Genomic DNA, 25273 nt, shown 5'->3' with positions numbered 1-25273 from the left:
AGTTAATAATAAATAGATTGAAACCCACTGGTAAAACGAGACGATTTAAGAAATACTCGGTTATCGCGTACCGTTATGAAATGGGATTTAACGTCCTACTTGTATTTATCAACGTGGGGATGAAGACGGACATACGTTTAGGTGGGGATTTTCCCCGAACAGCACAGCACCCCAAAGATCCAGTAAAAAAAAAACCCAACTAGGCAGCACAGCAAAGGCGCCTATTTATCGTCGAATTTGAATTCTTAGGCGCTCTCTTACGTGTTCGCCAACGTCTACACGGGACTCCACTTTTAATCCACTAGAACCACCATAGTTACTGTATTTTTCCTACCTCACTGGCATGTTGAAAACAAGATTGGATAGTCGCAAGGAAGTATTACGGTCAACACCCGAATCGAAACGAAATGAAATGAGGTTTAACGTCCTACTGTTCTGCTCCGACTGGGCGAATGGAGACGGGCATACGCCATACGTGCTCTGAGGCAAAGTTTGCCAGGACAGCGGCGCTATGGCCTACTCTTATATCGAATTCCAACTGCCAATGTGTACACGGGACCTCGGGTTTTCGACCCATCCGAACGACTAGACAGCTGTCCTTGTCAGGCCCTATGTCCTGCACCACTGACAAAGGGAAGTCATGTCGGAAACACCCGAGTCGAACCGAGATCCTGTGGTTAGTGATATTGAACCAGGGCCTTAGGCACCGAGACACTCCGCAAGCCTACCATTTTCTATTGTATTTTTATGATCAAAAGTCTGTTAGCTGTGTGAACTCATGAAAAATGTAAAGTAGTTTTAACGCTTGGCTGACATTTCAGCCATACTGAAGTAGTTCTTGAGACAGATATCAACACATGTAGATACTAGGAATGTTAAGATCGGGCTGTTGTAGGTAATAAGTATTTACAATGGGAAAACAAACTGGGGTCAAGGTTAACGCCCACTTCCATATAGACCCGATCATTGAGTCGAACCGTATCATTGATATGAACTGGACTGAACACTACAAACTGAAAACAATTGGAAAACCCGATCGTTGAGTCGAACTTCATAGTTGGTGAGCACGTGTTCGAAAACAGCCGGAAACATTAGGGTAAGCATTGGGGCTAGGTCCAGGACAAGGGTTAGGGTTGGGATTAGCGTTAGCCCTGTTTACAACTCGTGACCTATGACGAAAAATTGCGCTGGCCTTATCATTTAGCTCTAACCCTTATTGATAGCAAAATAGGAAACATATTGTTTCGAGGCGCAGGCGTAAACAGCCAGTGACATTTTATCGTTTAGGGTATATATTTTTCATGAACGATTGTTACATACAACTTTTCGGTTAAAAAAAAACAACAACAAAAAAAAACAAACAAAAAACAAAAACAAAAACAAAAAAAACCAAGTATATATTTGCTGTGCGACAAAGTGTCGAACATAAGTTTGCTTTTCTGATTGATTATTACTGAAGTAAAACATGATTGGCGGGTCAACTTCCACGTTTCAATGTAAAAAATGTGTCCAGATTACAATCTGATTAAAATACAGATCTTATTTCGTTTCGTTTCTTTATACTTTCGATGGCCTCTACTACATGAAGATCTGACAAGTTGTAACGGGAGGTCGCGTCAGAGGTCATACGAGCGGCTTTTGACCCTTTGACGTTAGATATTTGATTAATCAATCAACGTTGATGTTTCTAGTGGGTTACCCACAGTTCCAAAAATTCGAAGTAACAGGCCCTTTCATTGGCTAATCCCTCACATCAATAGAAACGTGGGTTATATAACAACTCTTCCAGACCCTAGTGTAGTAAAGACAAATAAAACGAAATTTTGAACTTTAAAATAACGAAACGAAATAGGATCTGTGTTTTAACCAGATTGTCAAGAGTATGAATGTGTCCAAAGCGTAGCGGTGTTCATCATAATTTACGTGATAGAGACTAGACTACCTTTAACACAAATTAAAGAGATTTGAAACTGTTGATATTGTTGCCTTGAAATTCCAATCAAAATAAATTTGGCAATGGTTTGGTCTCGCATTTCAGAAGCCGGGGGCTACTAAGACGAGAAACCAAGTCCTGTGAAAACGATTGACAGGATGTTTAAGATCACCCGACAGTTGCAAAGGGAAATAACAGTAGACAATAGAGGTGCTGTCCGGACAAAATATCCCTCATAGCAAACTATGGTTTATGCAGTGTCAGGGGTTCGATTCCGGTCTTCCTGTAAACGGGTGAAGAGTAATGGGAAACGCAGCGCCACTGTATGGACATGTCCTGCATAGCACACTGCATAGACACAACACCCTGCATAGCACACTGTATGGACAAAACGTCCTGCATTTGACACTGCGTAGCACAATGTATGGACAAAATGTTCTGCATTGCACACTGTAGGGACCAAACGTTCTGCATTGTGCATTGCATAGCACACTGTATGGACAAAAAGTGCTGCATAGCACACTGTATGCACTAAACGTCCTGCACATGACACTGTATGGACAAAACGTCCTGCAATGTGCACTGCATGGACAAAACGTCCTATACATCGCACACTGTATGGACAAAACGTCCTGCATAGCACACTACATAGTGCACTCCATTGCACACTGTATGAACAAAACGGCCTGGATAATGCACTGTATAGTACACTGCGTAGCGTACGCCTCCTTCATTAGCCTGATGCGGAAAAGTAGGACCTTAAATCACCTTTCGTTTGCATGATCATGATTACAGCATAGGATAGGATTCATTGCGTACAGAATTTGTATTCCCTTGTCTTATTACTAGTTCACTTATATGCCACTATACTATGACTAAGCTATCATTACAGATACAAATTAGATTAGTTTTATGTGGTATAATAATAGTATCTGATATAACACATGTGTCGTCATGGATTTATAATTAAATAATGCTATAATATTCCACGTGTTGTGGTGCAGCTGGCCAAGAGTCACCCCATTAATAGACTAACATCCAATGAGAAAATCAATACAAGGTTGATTCTTGAACTCTGACTTATTGACCTACGCCATCTTGCTAGAAAATCCAATCTTCAGAGAGAGAGGGAGAGAGAGAACGGGGTTTAAGGTCCACTCGACACAAACTAGGTCATTTCGGCACCAAGATATGGTTCAATTTTATTTCAATAATTCGCTTGCGCGTAGGGGTCTTTAGCAGTGGGAGGAAACCGGAGGACTCGGAGAAAACCCACGAGGTAAGACAGGCGACCCTATTCAATGACAGACTTTATGATGCAGCGCGCACACGCTAACCATTCGGCCATCCAACCTCCCCTCATCTTTAGGATATCAGAATGCAATAGGGTTTAATGCTCTGTAGCGACTGGGCTACTGATGACGGGTATACAACATACAGTGTGCTATGAGGGAAATTTGCCCGAGCTGCGGCACTACGGCCTACCCTTATATCGAATTAAACTGTCAATGAGTACACGGGACCTCGGTTTTCGGACTTCCGTCCCATCCGAACGACTATACGCTGTCGCTTGCCACCCCCCCCTCCCTCATTCTGCACCACTGACTTGGAGAGCCACCGTTGCTGCGGGATATCAGACTTTTTATGAAATATTCATGACATCATTTAATATTTCCGGGATATTTCGTTTATAATTTCTGTGTATTAACGGTAACGATAAGAGGATGCTTGTTGAAACGTTGTGCTTTTAGAATAAAACTAGTGATTGTTTCCCATAAAAACTGTGTTTGGTTAAAGATACGTTATTGATGATTAGATAAAAAGTTGACAGCTCTCACTATAATAGTTAAAATCTAGATAATATAAAGTGAATATGCTGAAAATTTCAGTCAAATAACTCGACTCTGAACCAAGATATTAGCGATTGAATTTTAGGCCTAGCCTCGATCATCATTACTAAAGTCGGTACGATAAAAAAACAGAATCTCGATCATCCATTTATTGATTTAATCATCAGTTAACGTTGAGCATCAGATCAGATTCTAATCCGGTAAATATCGTAGGCTAGCGATGACATCGAGAGTTGATTATTGTCTGGATAAGTTAATCAATGGCTAATGAATAATTTAGATAACATTTCAGGTCTAAAGAAAGACCTGCAATAGGCAGTTCTTGCACAATGCATGTTTAATTTATTTTGAAACAAAATATTGTTTGGTAAATGCTATTCGAGTAAGAGAGAGAAATGGGGTTTAACGTCCACTCGACACAAACTAGGTCATTTCAGGACTAACATATGGTTTTTAATTTTATATCAATAATTCGCTTGCGCGTAGGGGTCTTTAGCAGTGGGAGGAAACCGGAGGACCCGGAGAAAACCCACGAGGTTGGACAGGCGACCCTACTCCTTGTCACGTACAACCGGGGATTCGAAACCACGCCAGTTGACTCAATGACATTCCGTATGATACAGCACACACGTGCTAACCATTCGGTCACCCAACCCTCCACTATTCGAGTAAACGATCGTCTTAATTTCATTATCTTTATTTAATATTACCTTTGTTGAATTTTATTCAGCCTAAATCAAGTTTCTTGGTTTAATTAAAATTAAATCCTATTTTCGTTTGTGCTGAAATGTTTGTACAAAAGGCAATGTCGTTAAAAGGGGAGGAAAAGTGAAAATCTGTAGTGTAAGGAAATGGATCAAATATCTGTTAAAAGATAAATAAACCAAATAAAAACCATGTACTGTGTTTTTAACAGAACACACCCTTCATCGCGACTGCTCCGACATCTGGGAAACATATAACCACCGGTTTTTTAATAAACATATTATTTTAGTAACATGTTTTAGATATTTTGATCTCAACGAATTGTTTTTGCTATTTTCAGATCTTAATCTAATGGATAAGTAGTCTCTATCGCCCAGACAAATATTCTACGAACACGGGTTGTTTGAGAATAATCAGTCATCGGCTAGATTATCCAGCCTCTTACATTATCATGAACAAAGTCTAAGGGAGGTAACTGCTCCTAAAACAAGACTTCGACGCCCATGAAATTAATTTAAAAATTGCTATTTCCGAAAATCCATTTCCCAGTTTAATATCCAACACTGTTACAAAATGTTATTGTAAAAAACTGCCAAGGGATCTTGTTCGTGCACGCCAATGTGTACACGGGACCTCGGTCTTTTGTGCCATCAGAACCACTAGACAGTTGTTCTGTATTTTGAAAAGGGTTTTAGATAATATAAATGAAATGTTTGTACACGGTATGTATAAGATACGTGCAAGTATATTTAATTAAATGTGTAGTCCAAGATTTCACAGGGTATCCTTAGATAAGACCTGGGGCCTGTTTCACGAAATCTTAACTAAAGATACAATCTAAATTTTAGTAGATACTTCAATTTTGATTGGCTACGGAATAAAATCAATCTAATATTATCCAATCAAATTACTAAAATTTGGATTTTATCTTAGTTAGAATTTCGTGAAACAGGCCCCTGGTTGTAATACTAGTACTAGTAGTAGTAGTAGGTTCCTCGTGTACGCGCTTGTACATTGTAGTAATAATGGGTGTTTTGGTTGTAATACTAGATTGTGTTGTAGTAGTTGTAGTAGTAGTACTAGTAGTAGTAGGTTCCTCGTGTACGTGCTTGTAGTAATAATGGGTGTTTTGGTTGATACACTAGATTGTGTTGTAGTAGTTGTAGTAGTAGTACTAGTAGTAGAAGGTTCCTCGTGTACGTGCTTGTAATAATAATATGTGTTTTGGTTGATATACTAGATTGTGTCCGTGGTTGTAATAATGGGTGTTTTGGTTGTCATACTGGTAGTAGTAGTACTAGTAGTAGAATAGAGGTTAGCACCCCCTTCTACTCCGAATGATGCCGTAGAAAATAAATTGTGGTTGCAGTTGTTAGGCTTTATAAACTATTTTATGGATGTGTTACTTGTCGTTGTCATGGTGGCGGTCGTGTATTACAAATGAAACTAGTTCGTTCTTACCTTCAACCTTGCCATCTTTAGGTTCAATGATGTAATACGGTTTATTGTTGAAGTCATCCGCCGGCAATAATCCACAAGAAAAGTTCGCACCCATATCGATTTTCAGCTAGGCACGTGCAGAACACTGACGTTATAATAATCCATTATAAAGAGTAACTATTTAGACATGAGTTCGAAACACAACCTGAAAAAAAAATTAAAATTAAAATCCATGAAAAGTAAGGCCGTCTCATCCTGGATTAGCAGAGTTACTTGGTAGGTAGACATTGTTTACTTTAAGAAGTGACATTGAGTGTTTTAGAAAAAATCAAAGCACGCACAGCGTATAGTTCAGTGGAGCGAAATCAAGTAGCACAAAGTATGGCAAGACTGGATATTCGACGCTACTACGTCAGACTCTCTCTTACGTCACATAAATTTCTATGGTAAAGTAAGAAAAAGTCTAACACCATTTAGAGCAGGATATCCAGTCTAAAAGTTTGGAAAGATTTGACAGTAGCTACTAGCAGAGTCGCCAGCATGCAACTATTTAGTAATAACGCATTTCGCATTAATTTATATCTCAAACAAGATTATCGATAATACGTCACTGGTTTATTTACTCAAATATTACTCAACTTGCCTGCAGTAAACACTATATTGCAGTTTTCAATTATTGGTATTTTCCGATGGCTGACAACTTTTATTGATGTTGGGCACGCATTTCTCTTAAACCACAGTAATCAATTTTCCGTATCTCTAAATTAAATCGAATCAAAGAATTAAATCTCTTTGAAGCATGACAGAAATCAGGGCATAAATGACAACCGAGTCTATCATACCGCAGCATACATATCAATTATGAGCCACGGGGCCTTGTTGATTAAACGACAGGATAATCTACCAGTAGGGCCTGATTTCGACCCCGGTACCTCGGTGATTATACGTCTGGATAACCTACCAATAGGTCCTGATTTTGATCCGGTGATGCATGAGAAAGTTCCCCGGGATTACAGGAGGCGGATGGGGGGGGGGGGGGCAACGGTTAGCGCATGTTCGTTGTATCATAAGATCTGTCATTGAGTTCAACTGGCGTGGTTTTGAATCCCCGGTTGTATGTGACAAGGAGTAATGTCAATAATAAAAATAAAATGCGTTAGAAATGTAAATGATTCTCTTAAGAACGTCTCCGTTCCATCCCAGGTGGGTGTTTAAGGGCAATTTCTTTTAAAGATACATTATGTAAGATTTAGATAAAGAGTTGACTAGTCTGACCATAATACACGTGTAGCTCAAAAATACATCATGCAAAATCAATACATTGAAAACTGCATTCCAATTACTTTATTCTGAGTGAAGTTATGAGTGTTGGAAGATGTAGCTTAGATTGTTTATTATCGTAGCAATGGGACTGGACAAACGAGACTAAGGGTTTATTATCCACTAAAACGTTATTTTTTTAAATCTCGCGGTCTAGAGAGTAGATTATGGTCTTGTCATGTGAATAAATGCCTAAATAATAGTTAAAATAAAAACCTGCAATAGGCCGATTTACCACTTACGTCAAGTATCTAAAAGGAGCTTAAAGATACATTATGGAAGATCAGATAGTTAAAAACTAGATAATGTAAAGGGAATTCTCTGAAAATTTCAGTCAAATTGATCCACTCTGAACCGAGAATTTAGCGATTGTATTTTAAGCCTAGCTTCAATCATCATTACTAAAGTCGGTACGATAAAAAAAAACCATAGTCTCGATTATCCTTTTTTTGATTCAATCATCAATGAGTGTTGAGCAGCAGATCGGATTCCAATCCAGTAAATATGGCAGACTAGCGATGAGATCGAGAGTTGATTATGGTCTGGATTAGTTAATTCATGTATATTTAATTATTTAGATAACATTTAATGCCTAAAGAATAACCCGCAATAGGCAGACATGCCTTAGAGTGGATCTGCTTTAAACGTATTGTCTAGTTGGAGAAAGACTCAGACAGTAGTTGACTATCTTTTGACCACACGACTGACCAGCGTGACACAAACGCTATCGGCCTTTCCTCCCAATGTCATCATTCAACACAGAAATGAAATAAAATGGGGTTTAACGTCCTACTGTTCAGCTCCAACTATACTAATGAAGACGGGCATACGAGAAGTTTTTCCAGGACAGCAGCGCTACTGCCTACTCTAATATCGAATTCCAATTGCCAAGAGATATTTTACGTGCACGCCAATATGTACGCGGGAACTCGGTTTTTCGTCACATCCGAACGACTAGACAGCTGTCCTTGTCAGACCCACCGTCGTGCACCACTGACGATGAACCTTCTCGGCCAACACAGGGATCGAACCCGGAACCACCAGACTAGCGAACCAGCTTCCTACTCACTCAGACACTCCCCATTTAACACAGAAAGACTACTATTAATTAAAATGATTCAATGGCATTTAGTAATTAAAACTAGAGTATACAGGTCACAATTCTATGGAATACAATTACTGCTTAGGCCGTAGCGCCGATGCCCGGGCAAAATATCCCTCATAGCACACTGTATGGCGTATGCCCGTCTTCATTAGCCCAGGTTAGGAGCAGAACAGTAAGACGTTAAACCTCATTTCATTTCATTTCATTTACTGCTTATTAATTAATTATAAGGAAACTATTCTCGATAGTTTATCACTGGAACTGTCCAATATAATAATGAGATTTGATATTAATTGAGATAACAGATAATATAATTACACGTCTCTCCTGCCTGACCTAACTTAGAACATTTTTATTGATTGTTTCTACTTCTGAGGCTCTTTGTGGGTAAAGCGCTGGCTCGCTAGTCTGGAGGTAGGATGTTCAATCCCTGCATTGTCCGAGAAAGTTCATCCAGATTTTTCGGCGTGCTTCCCCCCATGTCAGTGATGCAGGACAGAGGGCCTGGCAGGGACAGCTATCTAATCTTTCGGATCGGACGGAAACCGAGGTCGCGTGTACACATTGGCGTGCACGTAAAAAAAGGCCCAGTTCGGAGCAGAACAGTAAGACGTTAAACCCCATTTCATTTCATTTTATTTCGTTTCTACTTCTCCTATAAAACAACGTTTTTTAAACAATATTATGTGTAGGATAAAGCACGAGGCCGAGGTATTTCTTTCGAGGATTTTTTCTGAAGTCTTTCTTCCCGAGCATAACCGAAGTCGAGGACTTTATCTTGCTTATAAACCGTTTATGTTTACATATACGTGAAATGAGAATATCGCGGAATTCCTTATATCATGTTTTCTTATGGCGAAATGGTTTCGAATCCCCGGTTGTACGTGACAAGGAGTGGGGTCGCCTGTCCAGCCTCGTGGGTTTTCTCCGGGTCCTCCGGTTTCCTCCCACTGCTAAAGACCCCTACGCGCAAGCGAATTATTGAAATAAAATTAAACCATATGTTAGTCCCGAAATGACCTAGTTTGTGTCGAGTGGACGTTAAACCCCATTTCTCTCTCCCTCTCTCTCTTATGGCGAAAAAAACCCTACCCTGGAAGAATAACCATATGGTATTTGCTGTATATATACACTATTAATACAAATGGTAATTACTGTATATATACACAGTTAATACAAATGCGTAAAGGTGTACATGTACATGTATATACATGAATGAAAAATGAATGAAATGTTTCAATCCACTCGATCATTGTTATTTTAAATTATCTATATAAAAACAAAGATGTATGTATGTATGTTTGCCCATCACGATTCGTCGCAGCGTTCTATCCCCAATTATCAAATTAACCAGCGAATTGTGCCTGGGTCCTGGGCGAATCACGTTTTGTCGCCGCATTCACCCCCCCCCCCCTCCTCCCACATCGAATTTGGGCCTCGGGTGAACATAAGGTCTGTCATTGAGTCAACTGGCGTGGTTTCGATTCCCCGGTTGTACGTGACAAGGAGTAGAGTCGTCTATTTAACATCGTGGGTTTTCTCCGGATTATCCGGTTTCCCCCCAATGCTAAAGACCACTACGCGCAAGCGAATTATTAAAATAAATTGAAAAATAGGTTAGCCCCGAAATGACCTATCTTGTGTCCAGTTGACGTTAAACTCTCTCCCCCCTCTCCCTCTCTCTCTCTCTCTCTCTCTCTCTATCCCTCTCTCTCTGATAGCAAACAAAAAATCAACGATATTTAATGAAATAAATTGTCTTACTCTGATTCAGCTGTTGAACAAAGAAACCAACAGACTGAGTTAAAGCTGACTATATATCTTAACAAAGATACTAACTGTATCACCAAACATATGTTGATTAATCACCTTCTCCCTTGCTCTTCACAATGAATACACTTATCTTAACAATTAAAGACCTCTAGCCTACTCGCCTTCCTGCTTGCTTTTCACAAAGAATAAAATTATCTTTATGATTAAAAACGTCTTGTCTAGTTTCCTTCCTAGTATTTAAAAGTTAAGGGCGACCTAGTTAATGTTATATTTGAAACAAGACCTATCCATTGATTTTTATTATTACACATTAGCGCGCTCTCATAATAAAGGGTACACCTTGTTTAAATATAAAACATAATACGAGAGAGAGAGAAGAGAGAGAGAGAGAGAAATGGGGTTTAACGTCCACTCGACACAAACTAGGTCATTCCGGGACTAACATATGGTTTAATTTTATTTCAATAATTCGCTTGCGCGTAGGGGTCTTTAGCAGTGGGAGGAAACCGGAGGACCCGGAGAAAACCCACGAGGCTGGACAGGCGACCCTACTCCTTGTCACGTACAACCGGGAATTCGAAACCACGCCAGTCGACTCAATGACAGACTTTATGGTACAGCGCGAGCACGCTAACCATTTAGCCACCCAACCCCTCAGAGAGAGAGAGAGTTTAACGTCCAATCGACACATACTATGTCACTTCGCGACTAACATATGGTTCGGATTTATTTCAATTATTCGCTTGTGCGTAGGAATCTTTAGCAGTGGAAGGCAGCCGGAGGACCCGGAGAAACCCAGGAGGTCGGACAGGAGACCCTACTCCTTGTCACGGGAATCGAAACCACGCCACTTGACTAAATGACAACCTTCTGAACCATTCGTCCATGTAAATCCTCACACTTGCTCCCATTTAACTAAATGGGCGAACGCCTTTTAAGGCTGTGACATGTACACAAGACCGTAACAAAAGAGGGTGGTAACAGGTTGTACCATTGTTATTACATGCATGGATCAATATAATAAATCTACACATATTCCTATTTCCATTCAATTTATAATAAGATCGAATTACATGTATTCAACATACATTATGCAAGAGCTAAATCTGCCTTTTGCAGGTCTTTCATTAGGCCTGAAATTTCATCTAAATTATTAATTAGACATTAATTAACTTATCCAGACCATAATCAACTCTCGATGGCATCGCAAGTTCGCGATGTTTATTGGATTACGTACCGATTTGCTGTTCGACTTCAATTCATAATTAAATCAAAAAATGTATAATCGAGAGTATGCTTTTTATCCTACCGACTCTAGTAATGATGATCGAGGCTATCTCCGATATTCAATCGCTAAAATCTCGGTTCATAGTGGATCAATTTGACTGAAATTTTCATCAAATTGCCTTTCCATTTTCAAGTTTTTAACTATTATAGCGTTATCGAATCTCCCATAATGTATCTTTAACCATACCGGGCTACATGTCAAATATGCCGTTCATTCGCACTACCGAGGGTGTTATAGTAGATTCATGTTTCCTGGGTAACTTGCCGGAAGTGCCAGACGTGCTTAAGAGGCTCTGGAAAATATCTTTCTCTAGGGTTAGGGTTCGGGTTAGGTTTACAAATCACATGTCAAACGTACAAATTGAAGCTGGATTGTAGGTAAAACTATTCTGAAGGGTTAGGGTTAGAATTGTGGGTATAAACAGGGAAAGATATATTTTCCAGATCGTACAAAGATCTAGTATTGTGCGGCTAGTTCGGCATAAGGTGGGGATGGGTAGTTAGATCTATTTGATAAGGCCAGATCAACTTCAAGTTTGGTCAAAAGTCACCAGATGTAAACAGAGCTAGCCCAAATGCTTACGGGATCACGTGGCTAAGTGGGTAAGACGCTTGCTCGCTAGCCCGGAGGTCGGCTGTTCATCCCGATTTTCCGGCGTGGTTTCCCTTTGTCAGTGATGCAGGACGGAGGGCCTGACAAGGACAGCTGTCCCGTGTACCTATTGGCGTGCACGTAAAAGACCCCTTTGCAGTTGGAATTCGATATAAGAGTAGGCCGTAGCGCCGCTGCCCGGGCAAAATTTCCCTCATAACACACTGTATGGCGTATGCCCGTCTTCATTAGCCCAGGTTAGGAGCAGAACAGTAGGACGTTAAACCCCATTTCATTCATTCATTCATTCCAAATGCTTACCCTAACCTACAATCTCACCAACAATCACGTGCCTTAACGTTATTTACATCTCGGCGACCTTGACGGAAATTGAGCTGACCTTAACAAATAGATTTAGCCGGGGATGGGTGGGTGAGGAAGACCACTCGTCACCTCCACCACCTTGATTATAAGGGCAGTGTCGTGCCTTTTAATATACAAAATGTAATGGACTATTCAAGTCTATTCAGAGATAAACAACAAAGGCAAGTCTAACATGTGTTAAACAAACACATTAATGAAATGCCTATAGATGAAATCAAAGCTAAATCACACGTACTCGCTCTTCCATACATTAGTTCAAACAGAGAGAGAGAGAGAAACTCGGGTTTAACGTCCACTCGACACAAACTAGGTCATTCCGGGACTAACATATGTTTTTTTAAAATTTTTATTTCAATAATTCGCTTGCGAATAGGGGTCTTTAGCAGTGGGAGGAAACCGGAGGACCCGGTGAAAACCCACGAGGTTGGACAGGGGACCCTGCTCCTTGTCACGTACAACCGGGGAATCGAAACCACGCCAGTTGACTTAATGACAGACCTTATGATAGAGCGAGCACACGCTAACCATTCAGCCATCGACCCCCCCCCCCCCCCATGCCTGTAGATGAAATCTAAGCTAAATCACACGTACTCGCTCTGATATACATTAGTTCAAACAGAAATGAAATGAAATGAAATGAAATGGGGTTTAACGTCCTACTGTTCTGCTCCTAAACTGGGCTAATGAAGACGGGCATACGCCATACAGTGTGTTATGAGGGAAATTTTGCCCAGACAGCGGCACTACGGCCTACTCTTATATCGAATTCCAACTGCCAAGGGATCTTTTACGTGCACGCCAATGTGTACACGGGGCCTCGGTTTTTCGTCCCATCCGAACGACTAGACAGCTTTCCTTGTCAGCCCCTCCGTCCTGCATCACTGACAAGGGAGAACCACGCCGGAAAATCTGGATGAACTTTCTCGGCCAATGCAGGGATCGAACACCCGACCTCCAGGCTAGCGAGCTAGCGTCTTACCCACTTAGCCACGTGATCCCCTAGTTCAAACAGTATTCATACTTATGATGCAGAAGTCTACAATATTATACACAAGCTAATATTCTTATCCCAGTAAGTACCTTCTTACTTACATAGTAAAATAATTATTTACATATTTATATATATCTTATACCTTCCAGTTAAAATTTGGATTTTGTTTGTCAACGATGCAAATGGCCGTGTTTTCTATCTCTGTGGGTCGTGTTTTCATATCGTTGTGGCTCGTGGTTTCCAATCGTTGTAAGTCGTGTTTTCTATCTTTGTGGCTCGTGGTTTCTATCTTGTGCGTAGGATTTCCGGGTGCTCCGGTATACTCACAGTGAGCAAGTAATGTATGTTAATCTAGTAATGATTGACAACACATCCAAGAGAGATAACTGCGTATAATGTAGTCTAATGTTCTCTTGACTGTAGAAGCCGAGGCGAGCTGGCCCCACGCCAGTTCCTTCTACTGTAGAACGTCACCCGTCTCATTTAGTTCGACTTATTAGCAGAGCGCCTTGGGTCGCCCTCGGTGAAATATTACCTTTTCCATAAAACGGTACATAACTCGTAATACGGCCTAAACTTTTTCGTATTCCATCTATCAAGGGTTGTTTTACGTACAAGCCAATGTGTACACGATACCTCGGTTTTTCGTCTCATCCGAACGGAATGACTATAGTTGTCCCTTAAGGGGCCCTCCGTCCTGCACCACGCACCACTGAAAAGGGGGGGGGGCACGCCGAAAAAACCGATGAATTTTCTCGGTCAACGTAGGGATCGAGCCAACGTCCTATTCACCGAACGTGACAAGGAGTAGGGTCGCCTGTCCAACCTCGTGGGGTTTCTCCGGGTCCTTCGGTTTCCTCCCACTGGTAAAGACCTGTACGTGCAAGCGCTTTATTGAAATAAATATATTAAACCATATGTTAGTCCCGAAATGACCTAGTTTGTGTCGAATGGACGTTAAACCTCATGTCTCTCTCTCTCTCTCTCTCTCTCTCTCTCTCTCTCTCTATCTCTCCTTACACCGAAAGAGAGAGAGAGAGAGAGAGAGAGAGAGAGAGCTTAGCTTCTACTCGACACTATACCCTTTACCTGTTGTTATATATGTTATGTATGCGTATATAAATATAGTTGGACTCGAACGTTTACCTGTCCGTCAGATCGATACCAAAAGAATTTCTGGAATTCATTTGATCAATATCTCACGAATCAAGTTTTTACTCAATATCTTACTTTTGCTGTTCACTGCGTTAAATATAACAGTGTCTTTTAAACATTGGAGGGGTGGAGATCGCGTTATCTATTAAACATTGGAGGGGTGGAGATCGCGTTATCTATTAAACAGTGGAGTTCGCGTTATCTATTAAACATTGTCGGGGTGGAGATCGCGTTATCTATTAAATACTGGAGGGGTGGAGATCGCGTTATCTATTAAACATTGGAGGGGTGGAGTTCGCGTTATCTATTAAACAGTGGAGTTCGCGTTATCTATTAAACATTGTCGGGGTGGAGATCGCGTTATCTATTAAATATTGGGGGGGTGGAGATCGCGTTATCTATTAAACATTGGAGGGGTGGAGATCGCGTTATCTATTAAGCATTGTCGGATTGGAGATCGCGTTATCTATTAAACATCGAGGGGGTCAACAAATACCAACTAAACAAGAAACAGAAGAGCACAGCAAACACAAATAAAACAAAAAACAGAACAACACGAAACAGAACACTACAACATATACAAATTAAATAAGAAACAGAACAGCACTAAATATACAAATAAAATAGCACAAAAGCTAAACATAAACAAAAATAAACCCACACAAAACAAACAAAAAACAGAGCCGTACAAAAGGTAAAAATAAACCAAATACAGAACAGCACAACAGATAAACATTAAACAAAAGAAAAGAATGGAAAAAAGTATACTAATTCAGCAAAAACCAGAATAGCACAAGAAATTAAACACAAGATGAAATGAAATGGGGTTTAACGTCCTACTGTTCTGCCCCGACTGGGCTAATGAATACAGGCATACGCCATACAGTGTGCTATGAGAGAAATTTTGCCCGGACAGCGGAACCTGCTCTTATATCAAATTCCAACTACCAAGGGAACTTTTACGTGCACACAAATGTATACACGGGACCTCGGTTTTTCGTCTCTTCCGAACGACTAGACAGCTGTCCTTGTCAGGGCCCTCCGTCCTGCATCACTACAAGGGGAAACACACAGTCAAACTAAAATAACTTACCACTGCACATAATTAAAATCAAATCTCTCACATACTGTCTTCGTATGCAGATTCGTCACAGAAATTATGATTTATCCGTTAATGAATGGTAATAATAATGAACTCATGGCCTATGTTGAAACTACACAAATCATCCATACAACGAACAAAGCAAACTGTTGACTGTGTGGATAAATACAATGAATTATTTTTAACGTAGAATATATTTTTTATACAGATCAATAAACTAGAAGCTTGAATCCTACAACAAGCAAACATGTGGTACATCGACACATCAACACTTCAACAATAACATTACTTCTACGATACTGTTCTTTCTACTCCCGACCAAACTGATCCGCAGTATATATTCGCTAGGCCTCGACAATCACTGATAAGGATGATATCGATGCGACTTAATAAGCCATAAATATTAACTTTTTCCCCCCGACAAATTAAATTCTAAAACATTTTTTTTATGTATTAGAAAAATAAATAAAGACGTTTGAAGTATTTGTAGGTAAAAATTATTTTCTATTTTATTGTAAATGCTTATTAAAATGAGTAAAAGGCGCCATTCTGCTCGAATCAGTAACGTCTTATGTAAACAATGCACTCGCCATTGAGCCGATGATTGACGCCGCGTGATATGACGTCATGTGTTGAAGAGAGTCATCTTTTACAGAGATATTAGACGACTTTCGTAATACACTGTGAAACAGATTGAGATGAGATGTCAGATACCCCCACCCCCACCACCACCAAAATGAAACTGTACAAAACATCTTGTTAAAAATTAAAGTATTACTTGGGCCAACCAGGCGCTAAATGTCAAAGGGGTTGGATAGCCGAATGGTTAGCGCCTGTGCGTTGTATCATAAGGTCTGTCATTGAGTCAACTGGCGTGGTTTTGTTCCCCGGTTGTACGTGACAAGGAGTACGGTCGCCTGTCTAAACTCGTGGGTTTTCTCAGGGTCCTCCGGTTTCCTCCCACTGCTAAAAACCCCTAGGCCCAAGCGAATTATAGAAATAAAATTGAACAATATGTTAGTCACGAAATGACCTAGTTTGTCTCGAGTGGACGTTAAACCATCTTTTCTCCCTCTCCGCTAAACGTCACTCCTCTCCTATCAAAGGTTAAAAACATACGTTTCGTGTTATTTTTGTCCTACTAGAAATCCGGAGGTGGTAGGGGGCAAGTGAGAAATTCTGTTAACTACACAGCGATTTGTTTATATTGAAACTTAATAGTAATATAGTACAGTTATATAAATCATCATATAAAAACTACAAACAGTTTACAACGCTCACCTTTATATTTATCACACCTGTTGTAGTTTACAATTACACTATATACATACTTAACATTTATTATTGTTACCTGGTAGAGGCAGGTGTTCTGTTCATATATTGATAGCAATGGTAAATATAGTTGTCTTCCTTAAATATTTATCCTTTCTTCCGTTTCGCTTCGTAAATGTTCTACTACATAACTGGGTTAATGAAGACAGACATACGCCATACAGTTTGGTAAGAGGGACATTTTGCCCGGGTTAGCGGCACTATAGCCTACTCTTGTATCGAATTCCAACTGCCATGGGATCTTTTACGTGCGCGCCAATGTATACATGGGACCTCGGTTTTTCTTTCCGTCCGAACGACTAGACAGCTGTCTTTGTCAGGCCGTCCATCCTCACTGACAAGGTGAAACCACGTCGGAAAATCCCGATGAACTTTCTTGGCCAATGCAGGGATCTAACACGCCACCTCTAGGCTTGCGAGCTAGCGTCTTACCAACTTAGCCAACGTGGCTCCCAAATGTGAATGACTGATTCCATAAATATCAATGTCCTACTTTTCTGCACTAACTAACTTAACACGAAAAAAATTAACAATTTCAACAGTTCAGTACCATTTCTAGAATACTGTGTTAATTTGCTAACAAACATAACCCACGGAAATTAGAAATGAATTAAAGATACATTATGGGAGATCAGATAATAAGCTGGTACTTCTCACTATAATAGTTAAGAGCGTGTCCGCGAGAAAACCATGCAGAAGGTGCTAAGGCTTCAATCACAGATTTTGACCAAATTTGGTTTATAAGTTGGGATAGTCCCAAAACACATAAATGTGCAATATTAGATAAATCTTTCAATTCCTGTATGAGAAAATTGAAAAAACATTTTTCATATGGTGAAATTGCCAAAATCTGTCTTTTCTCAAATACCAACTTTGGCAAGTCCTTACACCTTTACTATACGTAGCAGAAAGACCAAACTCACACAGTTTATCGATGACTCAGTGCTGTTACCACAATATTAACTTTAGACGATTCTGGCGAACGAGATCTGTTTACGGACTGGGTATCAAAGCCTGTCTAAATTCCCCATTTTTCGTCACCCAAAGTTTGACGCCCTATAGCTACTTCTTTCATGGGGTGGGTTTAAAAAATTTATGCTCACGTGAACAAGCAACCTCCCAACATTTGATACAAAAAATAAAAATGACCGGAATCGACTTGACAAAAACTAGGTAAAGGAAACAATAACCCATGAAATGAACCTGTAATTTCCCTATTTTGGAGATAATTAACCGTAGTAGATAAAAAAAACCTAACAATTTATTTTCCTTTTCATTCATATGGTGTTTACTACCAGCCCTAAAATACATTAGTATCTGTTTTATAAAAATATCTTGAAAAAAAAAATACTTTCAAAGGCCTGTAATCGTTCATGGCTCATCTGGCGTCAACGGGAATTGACTTCTGCAGTTGTCCACGACCTTCCACGACGTGCTCAATCTTAACAAACATATCCATTACTCTCAAATAGACATTATTTTAAATAAAAAAATCCAACGAAAATGTAAAATTCCCCTAAAAGTGAGATTCGAACCACCAACCGCATGACTTCCCCCGACCCACCCTCTCACGGAGTTGCTTGTCCCAGGGCCCCAAGGTCCATGTCGTGGGCCCTGTTCAGGGGGTTTGCCTAGGGCCTCTCTTATTCTAAATCCGGCTCTGAAGGTGCAGCTGACGGTGCCCGAGAGCTGTAGCTACCTTACTACACTGTTCTATGTCACCCACTTCGACGCAATTAGGCTTCGTTGCCGTTAATATTTAAGCTTCCACATTTCTGTATTGTAGAAATCAGTGGATGTGTCCCAAAATGAATAGTGGAAACATGCTCTGAAATTAAACATTTTGTAGCCATTTTCGGTAACTTGTTTGAAAATGAAATCTTAAAGAGACAATACAACAAATATGTTAAAGGGACAATACGACAATACCAAATATACAATAAATACAAATACACACTTATATAGAATACAACATGGTACAAATAATGGCTATGGATATGATGAAAACGTATAAAAGTCAAAAAATTTATTTCTCTAATTAAATTTGCAAAAAAATGTATCACAAAAGCTTATTTTTAGCACTTTTCAATAAGTATGAAAGAAAAAGTTACAGTGTATCGTTTTCTGCACTATAAGGACAATGTGAATATGGTACCCTAGAACAAGTCCACACAAAATTAGTATGTACTGATTTTTTTTTCAAATTAGTGCTGGGGTAGAAGTTGACCACCCGCTTTATCAGACAGGGTCAAAATTAGAAGGTTGCTATTCCACCATAGAATGCAGTCTGTGCTTAAAAAAGGTGATAAATACACATGTGAAAACCGCAATTTTACCCATAAAATGAATAATTCCTGTACAGTCCTTTAGAGCGACATCAGACTGTAACCACTTCAGCATGTTACCTCTTGCCCCTAGGGGGTGTCATACCATAAGTTTGATCAAAAACTTTCGACCCCCCCATCTTAGCACTTTTTGCGATTTTTGCATGGTCTTCTCGCGGATACACTCTTAAAAACTAGATAATGTAAAAGGTATTTGCAGAAAATTTCAGTCAGAGTGGTCCACCCTGAATCGAGATGTTAGCTTTTGAATTTTAGGCCTAGCCTCGATCATCATTACTAAAGTCGGTACGATAAAATACATAGTCTCGGTTATCCATTTTTGGATTAAATCATCCAATGAGCTTTGAGCAGCAAATCCGATTCGAATCCAGTAAATATCGCAGCCTAGCGACGACATCGAGAGTTGATTATGGTATGGATAAGTCAATTAATGTCTAATTAATAATCTATATTAGAGAAGAGTGTATGCGTCACACGTTGGATGTGGGGAGTTTTGGCATGTTGACTTTACACAACTAACCAGCGACACATAACACTGCATTATGCTATAACGGCCCGAGCAAAATTCTCTTCTCATAGCACACTGTTATACGTTTATCCCGGTTTCATTTTCCCAGTTTAATAATCGGTTCTCCGAACACCTGTGAGATTACAACGAGAATTATATTTGTATTTCTTTTACGCTTTTTATGATTTTATTGGCATGCGCTGGATGCTGATCTAACGATATCCCCTGGCTGACGTAGTCTCTATCATCCAGATAAATATTCTCCGTACGTTGAAGACTAGGAGTTTCTGGGTGACCGAGACTATGACTGACGTGGTCGATCGTGATCTTCTAACTAGCACCTTTGCCATGCATCGTAAATGGTGACGTCAGACGAGGTAGACAAATGGTTAATAATAGAAACGAACACTAGGTATCTACAAGAACACGCACCCCTTAAGCGCGTTCTTGGACCTTTAGGGTGACCTGATTTTTATTAGACTGGGCATTATTTTCTAGGTAAATTCTCCGAAAGGATAAACATTTCCCTGGTGTTATGGATGCAAACCATTAAACACTGTTTCGGTTCGTTAAAAATGCTCCAGGATACATCTCGTAACAAGCTCGCGAGATATTAAAGAATATTTCTAAAACATCTACGATATCAAGAGTTTAACATTTACCTTTTTGGATTCAATCTGATTAAAACACATTACAATAACTTCATAAACATATTATAACATATCACACATTACAATAACTTCATAAACATATTATAACATATCACACATTACATTACATGAAATGAAATGGAGTTTAAGATCCAATCTGGTTAAAAGACAGATCCTATTTCGTTTCGTTTTTTATAGTTCAAAATTTTGTTTTACTTGTCTTTCCTACACAAGTATCTGGAAGAGTTGTTTTATAAACCGCGTTCTGCACGATCTGTTACGGCGAGTTCTTGACGTACTGTGCTTAAACCACTAGAAACGTCAACGCTGGTAGATTAATCAATGCCTGACATCAAAAGGTCAAAAGCCGCTCGTATGACCTCTGACGTGACCTATCACTGCAATCGGCCAGATCTTCATGTAGTGTAGCACTCGGCAAACCTCGACAGATTCTACGCATCTAATCTCGGCTGTATGACGAATTCCGCCATATTGGAACTATTTTAAAGGTCCCGGATGAAAAATGGCTGCGCCCATGAGATTTCTGTGGAGAGTGTATTATATCAACAAACGTCAAGTTTGGCATTGGGTTTGGGGAATTTGCTCGTTTAGTTATATACACTCGACAAAAGACGCCATTTTGGGACTTTTTTGTAAAAGCGGCACGTTTTCCTGTTAAAGTAAACCGGTAGCCGCATCGCAAATGTATGGGCGTAGGTACATATCAATTACTATCATACAGCCGAGGTTAGATGTAGGGTACCGGAATCTGCCGAGGTTTGCCGAGTGGTAGTGTAGGTCATCGAAAGTATAAAAAAAAAACGAAACGAAATATAAATCTGTATTTTAATCGGGTTGTTATGGTAATTCTCTCCCCGTAGACTTCAATGTTAATTCCATGCTATTCATAGGCCTATAACGATACTTTGAACATTCCGATGATCTTAATCTTTAAAAGCACATGATCCCAACACGTTACACTCATCTGATAAAAATATTGAACGGAGTTGGCCGTCTTAATTGTTTTACTACACCTGGCCCCGAGATCACAATTCATTCTCAGACTTAAAGATACATTATGGGAGATTCGATAACGAGTTAGTAGTTCTCAATATAATAGTTAAAAACTAGATAACGTAAAGGCAATTTGCTGAAAATTTCATTCAAATTGATCCACTATGAACCGAAAACTAAGCGATTGAAATTTCTGCCTAGCCTCGGTCATCATTATTAAAGTCAGTACGATAAACAGCATAGTCTCAATTATCTATTTAATCGTTGAATCGAGAAGGAAAGTTATGCAGTAAATCGGCTCACAATCCACTTAAGATCGCAGGCTAGCGATGCCATCTAGAGTTGATTATGGTCTGGATAAGTTAATTAATGTCTAATTAATAATTTAGATAACATTTCAGGCCTAAAAAAAGACCTGCAATAGACAGATTTAGCTCTTGCATAATGTATGTTTAAGGATTTACACAAAATTGTTCACATTATCTTAAATAAAATATAGCCCGCTATAAAACTTATTTTGTTTGAATGTTTCAAATACACCAATAAGAAACTATGAGAAAAGTTTTGTGATTCTGGACCAAACTTATTTCTCATAAGTTAAATAAAATCCTCAACTCAAATCTGAGAATGCCTCGTGAACTCGATGTGAGGTCAAAGGGGAAGAGAGGGAGAGAGAGGGAGAGAGAGAGAGAGAGAGAGAGAGATAAATGGGGTTTAACGTCCACTCGACACAAACTAGATCATTTCAGAACCAACATATTATTCAATTTTATTTCAATAATTCGCTTGCGCGTGGGAGGAATCCAGAGCACACGGAGAAAATCCACGAGGTTGGATAGGCGACAATATTCCTTGTCACGTACAACGGGGAATCGAAACCACGACAGATAACTCAGTGACCATTCGGCCATCCAACTCCCCTAATTTCAAAGGAATTTATACGCTGTGATGTAAATTTGTAATGACTTCCTTAATTCCAGTCTATTTACTTTCAGAATTCGACAGACACTGTACACGCAACCCTTTAATTATTCGATTCCAGACCAAAATATCAACAGAAATGTCAATGCAGCAAGGAAGAATAGTAACATATTGGCAGAATAGAATTGCTATAAATAGACGAACACGTCGGTCCTTTTGGAGTCAGACCACCAATAATTTACCCATTGACTTCAATGTTAATTCTGGCCTCTTTGCCCACCTCCAACTTTTCCCCACAAACAGACTAACACATGTTCATGTCGTTGCACTAAAATTTGTATGAGGTTGACCACCAAAATTTTGAGATACACAAACTTAAAGAGACATACTAAAGACATGTAACTAGTTGCTATACATATCACCGTAACCAACCTGATAATCCCTTAATCATTCCGCCTCAAAATCATGAATATTTACCAAAACCTGACGGAAAATGTTAATTCAAACCCTCTTCGTCCATTCCAGACCAAAAAATCAAGTACAATGGGCATGCAAAAGGGGACAAAAGACACAGAGAAAGATTTGCTATAAATAGACGAGATGGTGAAATTTAATGGTGGTCTGTCTCATATTTTAAAATCTGGATTGCCTCCCTTATGTCTCGTGTCATAAATGACGTTTGTTAGCTTCCTGCAATGCACTGTAATAGTCTATAAATAGTTTTTATACAATTCCTTGACGTTTAAAGAAACATTCCAATTGGCTTAGGTATAATTTACACAATGCAGTGCAGTATTGCCGACGGAGATAGCAAACATCGTTTCAGAAGGCTTTTCTTATAACTTATCACACATAATTACGTTCTCACGGTGTTCGTTGGGCTAAATCATTTTCTTAAGGCCAGCTCAATTTTTGTCAAGGTCGCTGAGATGTAAATAAGGTTAGGGCACGTGATTGTTGGTGGGATTGTAGGTTAGGGTAAGGGTAAGCATTGAGGCTAGGTCCAGGGTTAGGGTTAGGGTTGGGATTAGCGCTAGTACTGTTTACATTTGACCAATGACGAAAAACTGAGCTGGCCTTATCATTTAGCACCAACCGTGTACATAGTTGATAACATACCAATAAGTAATGGGGACAATGTTTTAGACCATTTAGCCTAGAAGAACCCCTTACATTTTGATCGTGAACTTCCAGATTTTTCTTTAAATCGTGTCACAATAATTAAACATAGCAACATATATGGTCGCCGGGGTTTGGATGGTCGAATGGTTAGCACGTGCTTCCCGAATCATAAGGTCTTTCATTGAGTCAACTGGCGTGGTTTCGATTCCCCGGTTGTACACGTGACATGGAGTAGGGTGGTCACCTGTCCAACCTGGTGGGTTTTCTCCAGGTCCTCCGGTTTCCCCCCACTGCTAAAGACCCCTACGCAGAAGCCAATTATTGAAATAAAATTGAACGATGTGTTAGTCCCGAAATGACCTAGTTTGTATCGAGTGGACGTTAAACCCCATTTCTCTCTCTCTCTCTCTCTCTCTCTCTCTCTATATATATATATATATATATATATATATGGTCACCATAATTAAATGAGCAAATTTAAAATCAATTCACAGCTTTGAAACCCGACAATCAGTGTATGTGGTATACATTAGTATGGTATCACACCCACGTTATTTTTACTGGAATAATTCTTGCTTTCCGTTTTGCTTATTAATATTATTTACCTATCGGATTCGTCTTAAAAGGTAAAACAACCCTGCTGATATCAATATACCTGTTGATAATATAATAAACATATGTCTTACCTGTACAGATAGATAATCCCAGGTATATATTATTGATAATCGCTGGTAGATATACAGATATACACCACAGTATATTAACCAGTGGTTATGTGTATATTCCCTGGTTGTGTATTCCAGTAACCCAGATTCTATCACGCAGCTATGTCGACCAGTGACACACACAGGTAGGAGCAGATCAATACTTGTATTTAAGATGTAGAAATCAGCAAGCAGTATACAACACACTGCTGTGTGCTAGCCTACTGGTTGATTGTCTACATTAATGACAGAGAGAGAGAGAGAGAGAGAGAGAGAGAGAAGAGAGAGAGAGAGAGAGAGAGATGGGGTTTAACGTCCACTTGACACAAACTAGGTCATTTCGGGACTAACATATGGTTTAATTTTATTTCAATAAGTTGCTTGCGCGTAGGGGTCTTTAGCAGTGGGAGAAAACCGGAGGACCTGGAGAAAACCCACGAGGTTGGACAGGCGACCCTACTCCTTGTCACGTACAACCGGGGATTCGAAACCATGTCAGTTCGGTTGACTCAGTGACAGGCCTTATGATACAGCGCGCATGTGCTAACCATTCGGCCATCCAACCCCCGTAATTGAAATGGAGTTTATCGTACTATTTTCCTGCATCAACAGAGCTATAATGGCGACGGAATTATTCCACGTGAGATGCCATGGGAAAAAATTCATCGAATTCCAACTATCAAGCAGGCCCGTAGCAATCGGGATGGAGGGGTGGGGGCAAGAGGGACAGCAGTCTCCCCTGGAAAATATCGGCGCACCCAATGGTGCCTTTGCCCGTTGGGGAAAGAATCAGTTCCCCAATGGACGCCTTTGGCGCCCTTTCCAGTGGACGCCCCCCCCCCCCCGCTAGCTAGTGGCTCGTCAAGGATTATTTAACGTGCACGCCATGTCAAGCCTGTCAACTTAACGTAACGATATCGGCGCCTTTTTTCAGTGACCTTTTTGTCGCTCTGGCTTTTACGGCGACTCTCGTCTGGGAAGTTGAGAGTCAGATACATGCGCAGTGGCCACTTTCATATATTAATTCTTGTTCGAAAATC

At 39.9% G+C, this 25273-nt stretch overlaps 1 protein-coding gene across 2 annotated transcripts in view; it reads right to left on the bottom strand.

Annotated features, from left to right (window-relative positions):
* The window catches only part of LOC126827522 (uncharacterized), an 86921-nt gene extending 62624 nt beyond the window's left edge, over window positions 1-24297 (bottom strand). The window contains exons 1-2 of one of the 2 annotated variants that reach the window (XM_050556960.2): window positions 24216-24297; window positions 5950-6133 (exon numbers count right to left, since the gene is read on the bottom strand). In XM_050556960.2, coding sequence (XP_050412917.2) covers window positions 5950-6043 — 94 coding nt within the window. In that variant the 5' untranslated portion in view covers window positions 6044-6133; window positions 24216-24297. Of the gene's footprint in view, window positions 1-5949; window positions 6134-10117; window positions 10217-24215 lie in introns of those variants that run through there. The other variant, XM_050556958.2, reaches the window with a different exon arrangement.
* Between the last annotated feature and the right edge of the window lie 976 nt (window positions 24298-25273).

This window comes from Patella vulgata, chromosome 7 (genome assembly GCF_932274485.2).
Source record: "Patella vulgata chromosome 7, xgPatVulg1.2, whole genome shotgun sequence".
NCBI lineage: Eukaryota > Metazoa > Mollusca > Gastropoda > Patellidae > Patella > Patella vulgata.
Note: the sequence above shows the minus strand (reverse complement) of the source record. Positions and strands in the feature narration are given on the sequence as shown.